Here is a 22,564-nt window from a genome sequence, read left to right on the forward strand (position 1 = left end):
CTGCGGCCTTATCACAGCTCGCCAAGCACAGCGCCATGCATTGCGTGGTGGTTGTGTTTGGTATTACAGCTGAGTCTGAAGTGGTTGTGCTTGGTATCACCCAAGTGTCGGGGCCCCTCCCAGGAGCTGGTGCCCGGAAGCAGACCCCTTCCAATCAGATATTGATGGCCTATCCTGAGGATAAGTCATCAATATTTACGGTCGAAAATCCACTTGAACGGTCACTGGAAAAGAGAAAGTCATTATATGGCTTCTGAAGTCATATGCTGGGAGTAGTAGTTCACTCTCAGCGCCTTGAATAGCCACGTCTTTGCTGCTCTGACAGAACAGCGTGTGAGAAGGCAATGAAAATATTGACCTGCGGATTGGGTCTGGGATGGGCCTGACAGTAACGGAGGAGGTAAACAGGAGAGGTTCCTGACCTTTGTGTCACCCTCCCCTGCAGAGTGGAGCAGCCCCTTCCATCTCTGATCACACAGGGCGCGTCCTTCTCACCATTTTGCAGCATGTTTTGCATTTGCTTCAAGTCTTATTGCAGTGTTTATATGAGGGTCGCACCCATATAAAGCAGGCTCCTCCTGACCCAGTGCCTCTTCGTAAACGGCACCCAGTCCTAACAGTGGGCATCCTTAAAAGGGTTGTCACATGACCGTGCTATCCAATTGCAGTAATCCACATTGGACAGTGCAGTCACTTGATATTAATGTTTACAGGCTGGATTATTGTCCAGAGCTGCATTTACTATTTTTCAGCCTTCAGAGCTGAAATCTTCCAACATTCCTTGATAGCTCAGTGGCTGCACAGAAGTCTAGTGATTTACATTCTGGGAAGTGTTGTCTTTACATCAGGCTCTAAACATTGAGAAAAAACAAACTGCCTCCTGCAATAGCTCAGCTAATATGTTAGGGGAGTGTGCTGACAAGATTGTTGACTGTTTCCAATAGCGAACAGCAGAATAGTGAGTGCAGCTCTGGAGTATAATACAGGATGTAACTCAGGATCAGTACAGTATAAGCAATGTATGTACACAGTGACTCCACCAGCAGAATAGTGAGTGCAGCTCTGGAGTATAATACAGGATGTAACTCAGGATCAGTACAGGATAAGTAATGTATGTACACAGTGACTGCACCAGCAGAATAGTGAGTGCAGCTCTGGAGTATAATACAGGATGTAACTCAGGATCAGTACAGGATAAGTAATGTAATGTGTGTACACAGTGACTGACCAGCAGAATAGTGAGTGCAGCTCTGGAGTATAATACAGGATGTAACTCAGGATCAGTATAGGATAAGTAATGTATGTACACAGTGACTGCACCAGCAGAATAGTGAGTGCAGCTCTGGAGTATAATACTAGATGTAACTCAGGATCAGTACAGGATAAGTAATGTATGTACACAGTGACTGCACCAGCAGAATAGTGAGTGCAGCTCTGGAGTATAATACAGGATGTAACTCAGGATCAGTACAGGATAAGTAATGTAATGTATGTACACAGTGACTCCACCAGCAGAATAGTGAGTGCAGCTCTGGAGTATAATACAGGATGTAACTCAGGATCAGTACAGGATAAGAAATGTAATATATCTACACAGTGACTGCACCAGCAGAATAGTGAGTGCAGCTCTGGAGTATAATACAGGATGTAACTCAGGATCAGTACAGGATAAGTAATGTAATGTTTGTACACAGTGACTTCACCAGCAGAATAGTGAGTGCAGCTCTGGGGTATAATACAGGATATAACTCAGGATCAGTACAGGATAAGTAATGTAATGTATGTACACAGTGACTGCACCAGCAGAATAGTGAGTGCAGCTCTGGAGTATAATACAGGATGTAACTCAGGATCAGTACAGGATAAGTAATGTAATGTATGTACACAGTGACTGCACCAGCAGAATAGTGAGTGCAGCTCTGGAGTATAATACAGGATGTAACTCAGGATCAGTACAGGATAAGTAATGTAATGTATGTACACAGTGACTGCACCAGCAGAATAGGGAGTGCTGCTCTGGAGTATAATACAGGATGTAACTCAGGATCAGTACAGGATAAGTAATGTATGTACACAGTGACTGCACCAGCAGAATAGTGAGTGCAGCTCTGGAGTATAATACAGGATGTAACTCAGGGTCAGTACAGGATAAGTAATGTATGTACACAGTGACTCCACCAGCAGAATAGTGAGTGCAGCTCTGGAGTATAATACAGGATGTAACTCAGGATCAGTACAGGATAAGTAATGTATGTACACAGTGACTGCACCAGCAGTATAGTGAGTGCAGCTCTGGAGTATAATACAGGATATAACTCAGGATCAGTACAGGATAAGTAATGTAATGTTTGTACACAGTGACTTCACCAGCAGAATAGTGAGTGCAGCTCTGGGGTATAATACAGGATATAACTCAGGATCAGTACAGGATAAGTAATGTAATGTATGTACACAGTGACTGCACCAGCAGAATAGTGAGTGCAGCTCTGGAGTATAATACAGGATGTAACTCAGGATCAGTACAGGATAAGTAATGTATGTACACAGTGACTGCACCAGCAGAATAGTGAGTGCAGCTCTGGAGTATAATACAGGATGTAACTCAGGATTAGTGCAGGATAAGTAATGTACAGTACAGACCAAAAGTTTGGACACACCTTCTCATTCAAAGAGTTTTCTTTATTTTCATGACTATGAAAATTGTAGATTCACACTGAAGGCATCAAAACTATGAATTCACACATGTGGAATTCTATACATAACAAACAAGTGTGAAACAACTGAAAATATGTCATATTCTAGGTTCTTCAAAGTAGCCTCCTTTTGCTTTGATTACTGCTTTGCACACTCTTGGCATTCTCTTGATGAGCTTCAAGAGGTAGTCCCCTGAAATGGTTTTCACTTCACAGGTGTGCCCTGTCAGGTTTAATAAGTGGGATTTCTTGACTTATAAATGGGGTTGGGACCATCAGTTGTGTTGAGGAGAAGTCAGGTGGATACACAGCTGATAGTCCTACTGAATAGACTGTTAGAATTTGTATTATGGCAAGAAAAAAGCAGCCAAGTAAAGAAAAACGAGTGGCCATCATTACTTTAAGAAATGAAGGTCAGTCAGTCAGCCGAAAAATTGGGAAAACTTGAAAAATTGAAAGTAAGGGCTATTTGACCATGAAGGAGAGTGATGGGGTGCTGCGCCAGATGACCTGGCCTACACAGTCACCGGACCTGAACCCAATCGAGATGGTTTGGGGTGAGCTGGACCGCAGAGTGAAGGCAAAAGGGCCAACAAGTGCTAAGCATCTCTGGGAACTCCTTCAAGACTGTTGGAAAACCATTTCAGGGGACTACCTCTTGAAGCTCATCAAGAGAATGCCAAGAGTGTGCAAAGCAGTAATCAAAGCAAAAGGTGGCTACTTTGAAGAACCTAGAATATGACATATTTTCAGTTGTTTCACACTTGTTTGTTATGTATATAATTCCACATGTGTTAATTCATAGTTTTGATGCCTTCATAGTCATGAAAATAAAGAAAACTCTTTGAATGAGAAGGTGTGTCCAAACTTTTGGTCTGTACTGTATGTACACAGTGGCTCCACCAGCAGAATAGTGAGTGCAGCTCTGGAGTATAATAATGTAATGAAGAAAATTTACTGTACATTTTTAGACAGGAAAGAGTTTATTTTTAGATCTAAATTAAAGAGTGACTGTAAATATTTGTGGCTCGGGGCCGTACTTGGTCGAGTAAGTGTGAAATGTTCCGTGTGTTGTGCTTTGGTACGTTTTATAAGGGTTCAGAAGAAACGATGTCCAGCTCTGTAATGGAAGAATAAAGTTCAGCTTTACAAAAAAACATAAACATGGGAGGGTGAAACGCGTGTGTCAGTCAGTACGTCCTGTCCCTGCACGTAGGTGTTGTAAATAAAGTCTGCTGCCTTCCTCTACAAGCGCTCTCACACTTTCCATAAGGCCCCATAGTATCCCACAATGTAACTGGAGAGAATATGTCTTTATTACAGACCAAGCGCAATACAATTACCTTACAGCAGTGATTGCCAGACAACCTGCAGCTTTCCAGGTGCTGCAAAACTACTACCCCCAGCATGCATGGAGTTGTTCCCTGTACAGCCAGTGGAGGGAGTGCAACACCACTGTGACCCCATTACTTCTCAGTAGTGTGGGGGTCCAACCTCTAGCACCCCTTATCGATATATCATCACTTTAGAGGAAGGGAATTTCCCCTTTTAATGTAAAAAAGCGTATTGTGTAATGAACAGTTAAGATCACTGCTTGCTGTTCGTGAATGGGAACATTATCCAAGGGCACAAAATGTATAGAGACCTAATGTTTGTCATAGCTGAGGATTTGCTACAATTGTATCTAGCCCAGGCTTGTGGTGTGAAACTTGAGGCCCTCCATCTGTTGTGAAACTACAACTCTCAGCATGCGTTAAGAGATGACTGCTGGTTGGGTATGCTGCATTAGTTGTTCACCACTGATCTCAAAAATCCTTTGAGAGCTGCTTGGTCTGGACTCCCCGCTGATAGATTTTACCTGCACTGATACATTGTAACGAATCAGGTCAGGAGAGGGATCTGTGCCGGTGATGTGTTTAGTTTATACGGGATTGTCCAGACTAGATACAGTAGTAACAAATCCTCAGCTGTAAAAAGATTTAGATCGGTACAGATGTGCAGCCTCTGCATGTAAACAGGAAAGCCAGAGATCTTAAAAGTGGGGAAGATTTGTAAAGATATGGCTTTAAGTAGAGATATCAAGTTTTAGTTACATAAAATGGGAATATATTATTTATATGGCTTGTCAGTCATTCTTACTTTTTCGTATGACAACACTTCCCTTTACAAATCGGTACATTTCACAAGAGTGTGAAAGTGAAGTACCCGGCAGCGGCTCTCTCCCCAGTACCCGGCAGCGGCTCTCTCCCCAGTACCCGGCAGCGGCTCTCTCCCCAGTACCCGGCAGCGGCTCTCTCCCCAGTACCCGGCAGCGGCTCTCTCCCCAGTACCCGGCAGCGGCTCTCTCCCCAGTACCCCGCAGCGGCTCTCTCCCCAGTACCCGGCAGCGGCTCTCTCCCCAGTACCCGGCAGCGGCTCTCTCCCCAGTACCCCGCAGCGGCTCTCTCCCCAGTACCCCGCAGCGGCTCTCTCCCCAGTACCCGGCAGCGGCTCTCTCCCCAGTACCCGGCAGCGGCTCTCTCCCCAGTACCCGGCAGCGGCTCTCTCCCCTGTACCCGGCAGCGGCTCTCTCCCCTGTACCCGGCAGCGGCTCTCTCCCCAGTACCCGGCAGCGGCTCTCTCCCCAGTACCCGGCAGCGGCTCTCTCCCCAGTACCCGGCAGCGGCTCTCTCCCCTGTACCCCGCAGCGGCTCTCTCCCCAGTACCCCGCAGCGGCTCTCTCCCCAGTACCCGGCAGCGGCTCTCTCCCCAGTACCCCGCAGCGGCTCTCTCCCCAGTACCCGGCAGCGGCTCTCTCCCCAGTACCCGGCAGCGGCTCTCTCCCCAGTACCCGGCAGCGGCTCTCTCCCCAGTACCCGGCAGCGGCTCTCTCCCCAGTACCCGGCAGCGGCTCTCTCCCCAGTACCCGGCAGCGGCTCTCTCCCCAGTACCCGGCAGCGGCTCTCTCCCCAGTACCCGGCAGCGGCTCTCTCCCCAGTACCCGGCAGCGGCTCTCTCCCCAGTACCCGGCAGCGGCTCTCTCCCCAGTACCCGGCAGCGGCTCTCTCCCCAGTACCCGGCAGCGGCTCTCTCCCCAGTACCCGGCAGCGGCTCTCTCCCCAGTACCCGGCAGCGGCTCTCTCCCCAGTACCCGGCAGCGGCTCTCTCCCCAGTACCCGGCAGCGGCTCTCTCCCCAGTACCCGGCAGCGGCTCTCTCCCCAGTACCCCGCAGCGGCTCTCTCCCCAGTACCCCGCAGCGGCTCTCCCCAGCTCCCATGCAGCGGCTCTCTCCAGTTCCCATGCAGCGGCTCTCTCCAGTACCTATGCAGCGGCTCTCCCCAGTACCTTCACAACCATTTTTTGTGTATTGCTCAAGTGCATCTAAAACGAAAAAAGTGAAGCAACTTTGCATAAAAACCTAATTAGAAATCATTGTGCATATAGTTCCTATGCAGACCAATGCGTCTCTCCTGTTCCCTGCACCAAAATCAGAATCGCCCGTACTTTGGTTTTGTTGCTAGGGATATCATTCAGGGGTTCTGGACGGTCTGTAGCAGGAGCTAGAATGGTCTCCAGACCTGATAAAGCTGTGGAATGGGTCAATAAGCAGTCAAAGGACTTCAGAAATTTAGTAGTAATGTTGGTGATAAATATATATTATTCTGTCAATTATCTCCAACCTGTGGCTGCCCGACTGTGGAAGACTACAACTCCCAGCATGCCTTCACAGCTTGCGGCACCCACTACCAGGGTACTACACTGCCTGAAACCCCCTGCCACCAAGGAGGATAATTTTCTTTGGCTCAGTTTGTATTATTCTTACTCCTCATAGAGCAAAAACAGATGATGAAAGACAACAGAGCGGCTTATTACATATTCTTGCTGTTTTTGTCATTTTATGAGCTCGTTTTCTACAAATAACTTTGGGGAGATGTTTTCCCAAACAAGATCCAGATGACAGACTCGTTATGTGTCTTCACCAGTTAGGAGCTCTTACCCACCGATCACTCACTTGGGGTGCAGGATAATGACACTGACACTTGGGGTACAGGATAATGACACTGACACTTGGGGTACAGGATAATGACGCTGACACTTGTGGTACAGGATAATGACACTGACACTTGGGGTACAGGATAATGACACTGACACTTGGGGTACAGGATAATGACACTGACACTTGGGGTACAGGATAATGACACTGACACTCGGGGTACAGGATAATGACACTGACACTTGGGGTACAGGATAATGACGCTGACACTTGGGGTACAGGATAATGACGCTGACACTTGGGGTACAGGATGATGACACTGACACTTGGGGTACAGGATGATGACACTGACACTTGGGGTACAGGATACTGACACTGACACTCGGGGTACAGGATAATGACGCTGACACTTGGGGTACAGGATAGTGACACTGACACTTGGGGTGCAGGATAATGACGCTGACACTCGGGGTACAGGATAATGACGCTGACACTTGGGGTACAGGATAATGACACTGACACTTGGGGTACAGGATAATGACGCTGACACTTGGGGTACAGGATAATGACAATGACACTTGGGGTACAGGATAATGACACTGACACTCGGGGTACAGGATAATGACACTGACACTTGGGGTACAGGATAATGACACTGACACTAGGGGTACAGGATAATGACGCTGACACTTGGGGTACAGGATAATGACACTTGGGGTACAGGATAATGACGCTGACACTTGGGGTACAGGATAATGACACTTGGGGTACAGGATAATGACACTGACACTTGGGGTACAGGATAATGACACTGACACTAGGGGTACAGGATAATGACGCTGACACTTGGGGTACAGGATAATGACACTTGGGGTACAGGATAATGACGCTGACACTTGGGGTACAGGATAATGACACTTGGGGTACAGGATAATGACACTGACACTTGGGATACAGAATAATGACACACTGACACTTGGGGTACAGGATAATGACACTGACACTTGGGGTACAGGATAATGACACTGACACTTGGGGTACAGGATAATGACACTGACACTTGGGGTACAGGATAATGACACTGACACTTGGGGTGCAGGATAATGACACTGACACTTGGGGTACAGGATAATGACACTGACACTTGGGGTACAGGATGATGACGCTGACACTTGGGGTACAGGATGATGGCACTGACACTCGGGGTACAGGATGATGACACTGACACTCGGGGTACAGGATGATGACACTGACACTTGGGGTACAGGATAATGACGCTGACACTCTGGGTACAGGATAATGATGCTGACACTCGGGGTACAGGATAATGACGCTGACACTCGGGGTACAGGATAATGGCGCTGACACTCGGGGTACAGGATAATGACGCTGACACTCGGGGTACTGGATAATGACGCTGACACTCGGGGTACTGGATAATGACGCTGACACTCGGGGTACAGGATAATGACGCTGACACTCGGGGTACAGGATAATGGCGCTGACACTCGGGGTACAGGATAATGACGCTGACACTCGGGGTACTGGATAATGACGCTGACACTCGGGGTACTGGATAATGACGCTGACACTCGGGGTACAGGATAATGACGCTGACACTTGGGGTACAGGATAATGACACTGACACTCGGGGTACAGGATAATGACGCTGACACTCGGGGTACTGGATAATGACGCTGACACTCGGGGTACTGGATAATGACGCTGACACTCGGGGTGCAGGATAATGACACTATAACTTCAAGTTTTCTTTGTTTTTGTGATCCACATGCCCGGGTCCTACTCTGTATGTATATATATAAGATGTGTTTCCTCCCGGTACATTGTCTCGTCATACCCCCTGAATCCTCGTAGATCAGGGAGACGTCCGTTCTCCTCTCATCTCCTCCTCCTGAAGACACAGGACACATGAAGATGTTTGGTCATTTGCTGTTTCCTAGGGGGGGGGGGGGGGGACCTGTGTACAGTGACGGGAGAGGGACATACACAAGAAATAATTGTTTTCGGGCCTAGAACCAGGAAAAACTGCTTTTCCAAATTAATCCACAGAGAGCAATGAATCCCCAGCATTTCATATCACACTCCATAAAACTCCAGTCATAATCCATAAAACTGACATTATTAGATTAAAAACCCTGCGTTCCTTCTATAAGGCGCTCCCTCATTAGACATGCCATGGTTTTATAACCTCAGTGTACCTACCCAATTACTCTGATTAATGCCGTGCTTAATAAGTAGAGCCAGGCAGGTACCGGCACCTTCATATCTTGGGTGCAGTCCCTTTGCGCTCATTGTAGACCCCATGGAGGTAGAGGGACCTTCAGGTCCTCAGGAGTGCCGATATTTCATCCCATATCATTAAAGCAAAAGTATGCATTAGGGCCAGATCAGTCTTGAAAGAACAATTTCATGGTGGGAGCTGTAGAACTACACTACCAACCAGTACCTTCACTGGTCCTGGGAGATCCATAGTCTGGAACGTATGAGCAGGTAGGTGACTTTCGTTGCAAAGGAGAGATGCTTTGCTACATCATACAACCGTACAGTACCCAGAGACAAGACTTCATCTTCCAGAATGTGAATTACCTAAGAATGCCCTGTACAAGACACAGAACCAGCAGGGGATGCTGGAAGCATGAACTCAGAGCTATGAAGTTGCTGAGGAATTCTAAGGCCTCTTTCACACGGGCGTTGCGGGAAAATGTGCGGGTGCGTTGCGGAAACACCTGCGATTTTTCCGCGCGAGTGCAAAACATTGTAATGCGTTTTGCACTCGCGTGAGAAAAATTGCGCATGTTTGGTGGGATCGGTGTTCTGTAAATAGTATTATTTTCCCTTATAACATAGTTATAAGGGAAAATAATAGCATTCTGAATACAGAATGCAAAGTAAACTAGCGCTGGAGGGGTTAAAAAAATAAATAAATAAAATTTAACTCACCTTAGTCCACTTGATCGCGTAGCCCGGCATCTCCTTCTGTATTCTTTGTTGAATAGGACCTGTGGTGAGCATTCATTATAGGTCAAGGACCTTTGATGACGTCACTCCGGTTATCACATGGTACGTCACATGATCTTTTACCATGGTGAATCACCATGGTAAAAGATCATGTGATGTACCATGTGATGCCAAAAATGCCGGCATTTTTTTTTTCCATTGGAATGTATTATTGCCGGATGCGGCATTAAAATTGCCGCATCGACGTATCCGGTCTGCGTATGCGCAGACCTTTAAAAATGTAAAAAAATAATAATGCCGGATCAGTATTTCCGGATGACACCGGAGAGAGACGGATCCGGTATTGCAATGTATTTGTGAGACGGATCCGCATCCGGATCCGTCTACAAATGGTTTCCGTTTGCATACAGATTGCCGAATCCAGCAACGCAAGTGTGAAAGTAGCCTAACCACAGAGCGAGCCTGTTGCTATGGAGATGTGATATACAGTTGAAACCAGACGTTTACATACACTATATATAAAGCGACACATCTGCGTGTTTTTCTTAATATCTGACATGAAATCAGAATAAACCTTTCCTGTTTTTGGTCAATTAGGATTACCATAATTATTATTATTTGCCAAATGCCAGAATATTGAGAGAGAGGGAATGTTTTAAGGCATTTATATTACTTTCTGCAAAGTCAAAAGTTTACATACATTTCATTAATATTTGGTGCCATTGCCCTTAAACTGTATGACTTGGGTCAAACGTTTTGGATATCCTTCCACAAGCTTCTCACAATAGTTGGTCGGAATTTGGGCCCATTCCTCCGGAGCCATGTTTGTTGGTCGCCTTCCTCGCACCTGACTTTTCAGCTTTGCCCATAAATTTTCAAAAGGATTGAGATCAGGGCTTTGTGATGGCCGCTCCAAAACATTGACTTTGTTACCCTTAAGCCACTTTGTAACCAGTCTGGCAGTACGCTTCGGGTCATTGTCCATTTGGAAGACCCATTTCCTGGCTGATGTCTTGAGATGTTGCTTCAGTATTTCCACATAATCCTCTTTCCTGATGATGCCATCTATTTTGTGACGTGCACCAGTCCCTACTGCAGCAAAACAATCCCACAACATGACGCTGCCGCCCCCATGTTTCACAGTTGGGATGGTGGTCTTAGGCTTCCAAGCTTCTCCATTTTTCCTCCAAACGTAACGATGGTCATTATGGCCAAAAAGTTCAATTTTAGTTTTGTCAGACCACCCGGCATGTCTCCAAAAATGAAGGTCTTTGTTCCTGTGTGCATTTGCAAACATTAATCTGGTTTCTTTTGGATTAATGGCTTCTTCCTGGCAGAGTGGCCTTTCAGCCCATGTTGATACAGTGAAACGAGGACTGTGGATATTGACACAATCTTACCAGCTTCTGCTATCATCTTCACGAGGACTTTTGCTTTTTATCTTGGGTTGTTATGCACATTTAGGACCAAAGCACGTTCATCTCTGGGACACAGAACCCGTCTCCTTCCTGAGCGGTATGATGGCTGGACATTCCCATCTTGTTTGTACAGATGAACGAGGCACCTTCAGGTATCTTGAAATTGCACCCAAGGTTGAGCCAGACTTGTGCAAGTCCACAATTCTGTTCCTGATATCTTGGCTGATTTCTTTAGACTTTCCCATGATGCTACACAAAGAAGCAGTGTGTCTCTAATTAACTCGGATGTTGCCAACAAACCTAACAGAAGCTTCCAAACACATGACATCATCAAATGGGCAGTCCAGAATTGTTTAACCCCTTAAGGACCCGCACCGTACATGTATGGCGCAGATGCATATGACTTAAGGACCAGCGCCGTACATGTGCGGCACGGTGATCAGGCGGGTGCAGGAGCTGCGCGGCAGGGGCCCGGCAGTCACTGATAGCCGGACCCCTGCTGCATGCTCCGGCATCGGTGAAATCACCGATGCTGGTACATTAACCCGTGATGTGCCGCAGCACATGCGATGTGTGGGGAGGTAGGGAGCTGCCATCGGGTCCCTGCGCTGCTGTGACGGGGACCCGATGGCAGGGAAGGCAGCCCGATGCCTTCCTTAGGCATTGTGGCTGCCTTCCGTACGAGCCTGTGAGATCCACCCCCCTGTATTACACTGGTAATGCACTTACAGCCAATGCTTTACAATACAGAAGCATTGTAAAGGGGATCAGACCCCCAAAAGTTGAAGTCCCAGAGTGGGACAAAAAATAAAGTTAAAAATAAAGTTTTACAAAAAAAATAAGTTTCAAGTAAAAAAAAGAAAAAAACGTCCTTTTCCCAAGATAAAATAAAACAAAAATTGTAAAGAATACGGGAAAAAAAGAAAAGTAGACATATTGGGTATCGCCGCGTCCGTATCAACTAGCTCTATAAAAATATCACATGACCTAACCCCTCAGATGAACACCGTAAAAAAATTCAACTAAAACGGTGCTTAAAAAAAACTTTTTTTGTCTCCTTACATCACTAAAAGTGCTATGAGCTGAGCGCTGCGATTGGCCAGCGCTACAGCATAGGAGAAGGAGACCGCGGCAGGTTCCACTGGGTGGAGCCTAACTATGACTATACCGGAGGCTATAACCGGGGAACGGAGCGGCGCCCGGGGATAATAGTAAGTGCAGGGGGATCCCTGGGCGCCGCTCTACACGTCTGTATATTCAGTTTACATACTTGATTCTGATGAAAGGTCCTCTTTAAGTAAATATAAAAAAGTATACATATTAGGTATTGCCGCGTCCATAACAACCTGCTCTATAAAAATGGCACATGACCTAACCCCTCAGGTGAACACTGTAAAAAAAATTAAAAATAAAATTGGTGTAAAAAAAAGCCATTTTTTGTCACCTTACATCACAAAAAGTGTACTAGGAAGCGATCAAAAGGTCATATGCACCTTAAAATAGTAGCAATCAAACAGTCATCTCATCCCGAAAAAAATGAGCCCCTACACAAGACAGTCGCCCCTCCCAGAAAAAAAGAAAATACAGCTTTCAGAATGTGGAGACACTAAAAAATGTTCTTTCAAAAATGCTTTATTATGTAAAACTGAAACAAACAACCAAAAAAAGTAGTCATATTTTGTATTGTGTCGTCCGTAACAACCTGCTCTATATGATCTAACCTGTAAGATGAACATTGTAAATAACAAAAAATAAAAACTGTGCCAAAACAGCTATTTTTTGTTACCTTGCCTCACAAAAAGTGTAATATAGAGCAACCAAAAATCATATGTACCCTAAAATAGTACCAACAAAACTGCCACCTTATCCCGTAGTTTCCAAAATGGGGTCACTTTTTTGGAGTTTCTACTCTAGGGGTGCATCAGGGGGGCTTCAAATGGGACATGGTGTCAAAAAACCAGTCCAGCAAAATCTGCCTTCCAAAAACGATATGGCGTTCCTTTCCTTCTGCGCAATGCCGTGTGCCCGTAGAGCAGTTTATGACCACATATTGGGTGTTTCTGTAAACTACAGAATCAGGGCCATAAGTATTGAGTTTTGTTTGGCTGTTAACACTTGCTTTGTAACTGGAAAAAATTGATTAAAATAGAAAATCTGACAAAAAAATTTCATCTCCATGTTCCATTAATTCTTTTGGAACACCTAAAGGGTTAACAAAGTTTGTAAAATCAGTTTTGTATACCTTGAGGGGTTTAGTTTCTAAAATGGGGTCACTTTTTTGTAGTTTCTACTCTAGGGGTGCATCAGGGGGTCTTCAAATGTGACATGGCAGCTGAAAATTATCCCAGTGAAATCTGCTTTCCAAAAACCATATGGCGTTCCTTTCCTTCTGCGCCCTGCTGTGTGCCCGTACAGCAGTGTACGACCACATATGGGGTGTTTCTGTAAACTACAGAATCAGGGCAATAAATATGGAGTTTTGTTTGGCTGTTAACCCTTGCTTTGTTAGTGGAAAGTAAATTGATTAAAATGGAAAATCTGCCAAAAAAGTGAAATTCTGAAATTTCATCTACATTTTCCATAAATTCTCGTGGAACACCTAAAGGGTTAACAAAGTTTGTAAAATCAGTTTTAAATACCTTGAGGGGTGTAGTTTATAAAATGGGGTCATTTTTGGGTGGTTTCTATTATGTAAGCCTCACAAAGTGACTTCAGACCTGAACTGGTCCTTAAAAAGTGGGTTTTGGAACTTTTCTGAAAAATTTCAAGATTTGCTTCTAAATTTCTAAGCCTTCTAACGTCCCCAAAAAATAAAATGTCATTCACAAAATGATAAAAACATGAAGTAGACATATGGGGATTGTAAAGTAACTATTTTTGGAGGTCTTACTATCTATTATAAAAGTAGAGAAACTGAAATTTGCTAACTTTTCCAAATATTTTGTAAATTTTGGTATTTTTTTTATAAACAAAAATAAAAAATATTGACTCAATTTTACCAGTGTCATGAAGTACAATATCTGACGAGAAAACAATCTCAGAATAGCCTGGATAAGTAAAAGCGTTTTAAAGTTATCACCGCATAAAGTGACATGTCAGATTTGCAAATAATGGCCCGGCTCCTTAAGTTGAAATATGGCAGGGTCTTTAAGGGGTTAAAGACGGAGTAATCTTAGTGTATATAAACTTTTGACATTGCAGAAAGTTATAAAAATGCCTTAAAACATTCTCTCTCTCTCTCATTATTCTGGCATTTGGCAAATAATAATAATTATGGTAATCCTAATTGACCAAAAACAGGAAAGAGCGTCTCTCGCTCTGGAGGACCTCTCCTGTCCTTCATTACACAGACCGCTCATTGATTTGAATGGACACAATGTAATGCTTAATTTCTCCTGTGGTGGCGCTGCAGGGAAAGTGAACCCTTACTGCCAGGTTCTCTCTCTCATAAGAGCTGATCGCTGAGGATCCTAGCACTTTGTGATCATCTTACTGTCAGGGGACCTTTCTAAGATGTCGTGATTGTCCAGAACGGAGAATCTTTTAAGATGAAGACATAGTTCAGAAATAAGAAAGACCGACTCTTCAAATTCCTGAGATCCGACATAAATCCGCTCACACCTTAAGATGGCGACATGAATGATATGTGCGCTGTCAGCATGACGATGGAACTGCACCCAGACCGGGGACTGACGATCGGTATGTGGTTACAAGATCAAAGCGTGTCAGCCTCCTCGTATCTCAATTCATAGAAGAGGCTCCAAGATGTTCTCTGAAGATGCCCGACCAGTCACTTACTTTATCATCGTTATATACCTACAAAGATGACGCGCGAGGACACCACGCAATTATTTATGCAACAGATATGTAAATCAAGTCCAGCTTTGAATATGGTTGGGTTCACCACCAGTGAATCGGTAGCCATAAGGCCATGTGCTCGATGATACTTTAGCCAATATGGCCGCCCCCTGTGCACCGTGATTGTCCTCTGCCTTTTTCCCTTTCTTTCTTCCAAGCTTAAAGGGCAGTTCCAGGAATTTATATTGATGGCCTAGGCTCCCTCCGATCAGCTGTTAGAAGAGGTCGGTGCTCCGTGAGCGCCACAGCCTCCTCCTAGGCCATGTTACGTCACCATACATTTGTCACATGGCTTAGTTGCAGCTCAGTCCCATTAAAGTCAATGGGCTGAGCTGCAATACCAAGCACAGCCACCAAACGGTGTACGGCGCTGTGCTTGGGTGAGCTGCCGGAAGGGGGCTCTGTTCACCAGAGCTTCTGTGAGCGAGGCGGCTCCATGAAACAGCTGATTGGTGGGACTGCCAGGACTCGGACCTCTGCCGATGTGATAATCATGACCTATCCTGAGGATAGGTCATCAATATCAATTCCTGGATAACTCCTTTAAAGAAGAGCTCATGGGGGTGAATGTTTGCCATGAATGGGATTGAAATTCGACATTCATTCCTATGGTAGTGACTTTTAAAAGGGTAGTCAAGGATTAGAAAAGCATGGGCAATTTCTTCCAAAAACAGCACCACGCCTGGTCACAGGTTGCTTGTGGCACTGCAGTGGAGCTGAGCTGCAATACGTGGCTATGGCTTTGTTTCTTGAAGACTGCAGCCATGTTTTTCCATCCTGAGTCCGCTTGCAGATATAAGGACTGTCTGATGGCACGGATTTAAAATTTTTGGTGCTTGCGTTTGACATATTTGCCTATAATGGGTGGTAGGAATTAGTTGGATTTTATGCGTGCTGTCTCTTTAAGAACGAGCGGTCACACCGCGTCGTCATCCGTGACCGCTGCCGCTGGCATTTATGATGCATAGGAGAAACACACCACCTATATAATTGTCAGGTTACATTACGTGTCAGCCTCTGGCCCGGCTGATTGCTAGCACCCCGCCATGTTAGCCCAGCACATTAATGGCTGCAGCCAGAGCATGAGCAGGCAGAGGAAATGCTCGTTATGGGGTCTCAGTCTGGAAATGAAGCGGCACGTCTTCCATCAGGGGCGTCATTGTTTCGCCAGCCCGTACGCCGCAGCCTCTTTATGGCTTCTGTTTTTGCTTTTATGGCGCAGCATATTGAATTTTTCCCCTTGCTGTTTCAGCTGACATACCCCCCTGGAAGGGGCAAGGGCCTGTAATACGATGGGGGTAATTGGTCAGCAATATTCCATGATCGCTTATTGTCTCGAGCGCACGCAGGGACTGCTCGTTAACGAGTCGGGGTGATTCATTACGTTTGTGACAACCTTTAGGTGTGTACGATGTAATGCCGCGTCTACGAGGGGTGGGGTGCGGCAAAGAGCATTTCCTCTCCCAAGATAGGTCCGACTAGTATTTTTTTATTTTTTTTGCAGGGGTGTCTGGTGTAGAAACCCCAGTTTCAAATACCCTTTTAGGAAATTTTGAGAAAAGCCCTTAAAGGGGTTGTCGTTAGTGATCAGAGCTGGTTTACAGCATCTCTGCTTTCATTGACGTGAATGGTAAAAAGCTCCATCCACTGTGTAGGTCCGGAGACCACTTCTCGAGCTTAGGAACAGCTGATCCCGAGGATAGGCTATCAATGTCAACATCCTGGACAACCCTTTTAATGGCGGCTGTCTGGTTTCCCGCTGCTCTTCCCTTCCTCTCAGCCCATTGCTAGGCACAGCAGTGACCCATCCGATCCAGCGATTGACTAAGCTGGCATTTCCTGTTTGCCAAAACGGGAGCAGGAAGTAGAGATCAGCGAGGATCTGGACAGCGGCCGGCGATTCATGGAGGCGAGTATCAATTCTCTTATGTTTTTAAGTCATCCTAAGGCCGCCGACACAAATTTTTGTTGCCGCCATATAGTGTTCATATGAAGGCCGTTCAGGGGACCTCTTCTGCTGCGCCGCGCTGCAGAAGAGGAGTGGTGATTTGCACAGTTTTGTTCCTCCCCATCTCTCCGCCTCTCTTCAGAGAGACAGAGATCATAAAAAGCATTAAAAAAAACTACTTTTTACTTTCATTTAATATTAGCAGTTATTATTTCATTTGAAAAAAAGTCTCTTCCAAAACAAAAATAAAAAAATCTTTTAAAATTTTTTCGTACTTTATTTGGGACCTCCGCCATCGTTAATGAGCCATAGAATAAGCATCAGCAAGGACATCACTAACGAGCGTCATTAGCGGTCACCTGGATGTGTAATAGTGCCGCTGATTATCCGCTCGCTCATCGGGCAATCGCCATATTTAAGCGTGCTTGAAAATTAGACAGATTGCGCTGTCTAATCGCGACCTGTTGCCGGCAAACAACGAGTCAGTATGCGAACGAGTGATGGCGTTACCGATCGTCCCTCCCCATACTGAGGAGAAGATCGCAGCATGGAATAGCACAATTACTGGAAAGGAACGCTTCCCTCTTGAAAAATCTCCTGCTAAATCTTTTAATGTAATACAGCCCTAAAGTTACCTTGTTATTTTTACTGCACAATAAGAAAAAAAAAATAATCTATGGAGCACGACACTGGGAAAAAAAAAAAAAAGCCACTGTCTGCCGTCACACCTAGAGACTCTGCTCTCTCTGCAACTGCCGCACCTTGATTGACAGGACCAGGTGTGATCACCTTTACATTGCCTGGTCCTGTCAAAGTGCAGAGGACGCAGCAGTTGCAGAGAGAGCTGAGCCTCTAGATGTAATGGTAACGCCCCTGTGGCTCTTAGAGACTCATTTGCATATATTAAAACCTCATTTTTCTCAGCAATGCGGGCACATAGGAACATGGGACCAACACAGATGTCTTCAGCTGCCAAGTGCAGATGTAACAGGTCAGCCAGTGTCCTAGGTACAAAACTGCTGACAGATGCCCTTTAAGTGGTTCATAGAGGCGGTGTTCTCTTCAAAGATGCTGTCTCTTCCTAGAGGCCTCGGCTGTCCAGGCATTACGCTTTGCCTGTAACCGTATTGTCCTATACCACAAGGTGGTCCTGGGTCCTAGAGACACCCTCATTGAGCTGCCTGATGTGTAGTCCAATGTTAGGGCATAGTAACATATGTCATAAATTAAAGGAACACTCCATACAAAACTATTACACTCTGTTTTTCCTGATGCAGGGCACTAGGAGGCGGAGCATTACACCTATGAGAGAATTCCTGTGTCATGCTCCTCCCCCTCAGGATTTGCACTAAGCTCGATTTTGAGCGCTCCTTAAAACTTATGGGGGTGTCACTTATTTAATCTTTAATGCCTCCCCTCTCCAGCAAAACAAAAACCTGCCGTAATTAAGTAGCCCTAAAATACAGCTCTAAAAATGCTTCCATCTGCCCCTCTTTTGCTGTCAGGGATTGTGGAGTACACAACTGCTAGATCAGACTACACTATAGGGTTTGTTTGTAGTCTGTAACCATGGAGATGCATAGATCTGCGAAGGTGCTGTGTATACAAAACTGCAGTCGATTTTTAATCAACACTCAGCAGCTGTGTAAAAAATTGTCCCTACGGCCCTCATGCACATGATCTGGTCCATTTTGCAGGCCTACAAAATACCGGACCAGTCCATGTTGCAGCCGCGTTTTTTTTCCGGACTTATTGACTTGGGTGGGTCTGCAAATATTATGTGGATGGCATATGGACCGCCAAACGAATATGGTGGTGTGCATGGTGCCCTATGCCGTACGTATGCACGATCAGTGCTGGTTTGCTAATTAATGGAGTTTTTTTGTTTTGTTCATAGATATAATAAAATACTGTCCCTTTAAGAGAGAACCAAGTTTTCCCAGGAGCAGGTGACTTTTCCAGAACCTATAAAAAAAAAAAGCCAGTGCCTACGTGAGTGAGTTCTTCCCCGCGAAGGGTTAATGATCGTGGTGCCATTACGAGGTGTCTGCGGAGAGGGCTCACCACCCACTTGTAGGGCGGGAGCCGGTGAATCAGCGCAATCTTCGCAGCCGCTCAGCCCCGTCCTGTTGGCCGCGGAGCAGACCGGAGCTGATATTCCAGAGTGCCCGGCCCAGAACAAGCATCGTGTCAAATTAATGGCTGTGACTTTGACATATCCCAGCCAGGAAAGCCCTCCATAAAAAGCGAAAGCCCCACAAGTGCCCCTGGCACTCTGCAAAGAATTTGTCTGCTTTGGCCCCAAATGATGGAATAAGATTAATCTTAAGAAATTTGACATGAGCAAGAGACGGACTCTTTTTTTTTCACTTTTATTACCCGATTTAGCAGTCAACACGTTTAGTGTTAACCCCGTCATTCCCAGTGGGTTCCGCATACAGATGGAAAAAGAATATAAGTGAACATTCAGGTCCATAGTGGAAAAAATGTCTAACCTCATTGGATGGTGACTCAAGATGGCCGACAGTCGTAGGCAAGCCTCGACAACAGCCACCCTGTAATAGAGTCAGACCGGGAGCTTGTCATGAATGTTACTGCCGATAAAGTTGGAGGTATCGCGAAATGCGTCACCCTAGGCCTAGAACTTCTGGCTCTCCAGCTGTGGTCAAACTACTACACCCAGCATGCTTTATTTATTTGTATGGAGTTCTGAGAACAGCCAAGCAAGTGGGCATCTTGGGAGTTGTAGTTTTACCACAGCTGGAGTGCCAGAGGTTAGCCGTCATGGCCCTAGGCGGTTGCCTTTCCTGCCGTCCCTGATCATTTTTTTTAGGTGGCCATACACATTAGATGAAAGTCGGCCAAACCTGCCAATTTCGGTGGGACCACCTAACCATTCCTGACTCTCCCCCAATGGCTGATGCGGGGGAACAAAGCATCGGACATTGGATTTCACCATTCCTGATCCTTTAGTTCTCACTGGAGATAAGCCATCACTGGAGGCACCTGCCATTAGCTTACTCCCCTCTCCTGAACAAGAATACATGCATGAGAAACAAGTATTCATAGGACCTCACTTTGCCAGGACCACCATTACTAGCTACTGAGTCCAGGAACTGGGCTGTTTATGATTTTCATGGGCTTTACTCTCTTCATTGACTTCTTAGTTCTCCAGCTGACGATCCCTCCTCCTCCGCACTGTTTTTGACTCCATCATCTTTAATTATCGCCAACTCCCTTCACCCATGAGGGTTCCATCTATGGTGGAGATCGTCCACCTCTTCTGCCCTATATGATCTGTCATGCCTATAGCAAGTTGGACCATACCTTCAAAAGCTCTTCGTCTTCAAGATCAACAAGGACCTTATATGGGTTGTTCTTCAACTCAACATGGACACCATGAGCAATGCTGTGTCCTGTAGGAACATATTGAGTTGGAGAGTGCACATGATTTAACCCTAGAGGTTGCGGTATCATTTAAGTTAGTCCATCAAAAATTTGATTAAGATGGTGGGATCACCCTATCTTTCGATTGTTTTACCCTTTCAACTTTTTACCTAGCCCATATGGTGTGGCGTTGCCTAGTCATAACCTTAGGTGTTACCATGTCCCTTTAATGGGCCTGACGGTGGTTTTCCACTCTCCATGTCTACGCACATCTGGACGGTCTAACAGGAAGATATCCTTTTTGTTTACTAGGTGCTTCTGATCCTCAGCGGTAACCTCAGCTTCCTAAACTGGTTGACCATCGTGCCAAGTATCGCCTGTTTTGATGATGCCCGCCTCAGCTTCCTGTTCAGCTCCAAGGATGGGTCTGCAAAACACCAAATATCCAAAATCCAGAGGCAGACGTCTACTGGAGAGCGCCCAACAAGGAGTTGCAGTAAGTCTCACAATGGGCCGACCAGTGATGAAACTTTTTATTTAAAAAAAGTCCAAAGCCCCCTTGGCCCTCACGGAATTATGTGCAGATTTTAATGGAGTTGTCCACCTAAATCTTTTTATTTTTTAATTTTTTTTATTAAGCTTGGGATATCAAGCTCATTTGCTTCCCTTCACATAGTTAAATTATAAAATGTGTGCTTCCTGCAGCCACCGCTAGGATAATCCTATCTCCAGAGAGCTCCCCCTAGTGGTCAGTGTAGGTAGCCAGAATTTTATCATTTAGCTATATGGTTGTATAAAAAGAAGCAGATGATTTTGAGCTCTGTAACAGAATTATTAGGAAACTAGTACAGGGTTTTGAACCTTTTTAGAATAAAATATAACAACATGAATATTTTAACAGGTAATTAACCGGTTTGTGTATAAATGGGGTTGAAGTCCTCTTCAATTCACAATAAATGCTTGAATACACATATTAAAGGGGTTCTCCTGGATTTACCTATTGATGACCTATTCTCAGGATAGCTCATCAATATGAGATCGGCAGTGGTCTGACTCCTGGCACCCCCGTCGATCAGCTATTTGGGGAGGCTGCATTGATCACGTTGGCGCCTCAACCGCCTCGCAGCTTACCAAGGACAGTGGTGTCCACTGTATAGTGGCTGTGCTTGGTATTGCAGCTTGGGCCCATTCAATTGAATGAGACTGAGCTGCACCTAGGCCACATGACTGATAAACACGTGGTCACTGGCCTAGGAAGAGGCCTAAGGGCTCACGGAGCACCACAACCTCTTCATGGATAGGCCATCAATATGTAAATCCCAGAGAACAACCCTGTATAGAACCGGATGTGCTTAAGATCATGACTATGCACTTGCCTGCATACAAATGCATACATATAATCTCCCACAAGCATACATATACATGAACATATATTTTTCTGATACACAGCTCCAAATCCCCTGCATAAACATAGCATTAAATAATAAATCTCTGCCTGTAGTCACCACTAGAGGGAGCTCACTGCATACTGTGTTGTTATTGTATTCTATGTATAAACTGTATTCAGTAAGCTCCCTCTAGTGGTGACTGCAGGAAGCAGAGATTTATTGTCTAGGCCTAGGTTTTGGAGCTCTGCATCAGAAAAAATGTTGTCATGGCAGCAGGGTATTCCGCCTGGGATCAGGGTATGTGGAACAGGGTGAACAGTACTGGGCATAATCAAAATTAAGGATGCTAACCCTTAGGCCTCTTTCAAACGATCGTATGGCTTTTTCAGTGTTTTGCGGTCCATTTTTCACGGATCCATTGTTACGATTTTTGTTTCCGTTGTGTTTCCGTTTCCGTTCCGTTTTTCCGTATGGCATATACAGTATACAGTAATTACATAGAAAAAATTGGTCTGGACATAACATTTTCAATAGATGGTTCCGCAAAAACGGAACGGATACGTAAGACATACGAATACATTTCTGTATGTGTTCCGTTTTTTTGTGGACCCATTGACTTGAATGGAGCCACGGAACGTGATTTGCGGGCAATAATAGGACATGTTCTATCTTTCAACGGAACGGAAAATCGGAAATACGGAAACAGAATGCATACGGTGTACATTCCCGTTTTTTGGGCGGAACTATTGAAATGAATGGCACCATATACGGAACGCAAAAAACGGCCTGTAAACGGAAAAAATGAACGGTCGTGTGAAAGAGGCCTTAGGGTCCATTCACACAAGCGCTCCGTGCCACAAATAGCGGTCAGCAATGCACGGGCACCGGCCGTGTGAACTCCGTTTGCGGATGCGCACCT

At 45.5% G+C, this 22,564-nt stretch overlaps 1 protein-coding gene across 1 annotated transcript in view; it reads left to right on the forward strand.

The window, feature by feature from the left end:
* The window catches only part of LMF1 (lipase maturation factor 1), a 215,682-nt gene that overhangs the window by 164,748 nt on the left and 28,370 nt on the right, over nucleotides 1-22,564 (forward strand). Inside the window, exon 7 of the mRNA XM_040439943.1 lies at nucleotides 20,570-20,753. Within this exon, the coding sequence (XP_040295877.1) occupies nucleotides 20,570-20,753 (184 nt within the window). The remainder of the gene's footprint in view (nucleotides 1-20,569; nucleotides 20,754-22,564) is intronic.

The sequence above is a fragment of the Bufo bufo genome, chromosome 7 (genome assembly GCF_905171765.1).
Source record: "Bufo bufo chromosome 7, aBufBuf1.1, whole genome shotgun sequence".
Lineage (NCBI taxonomy): Eukaryota > Metazoa > Chordata > Amphibia > Anura > Bufonidae > Bufo > Bufo bufo.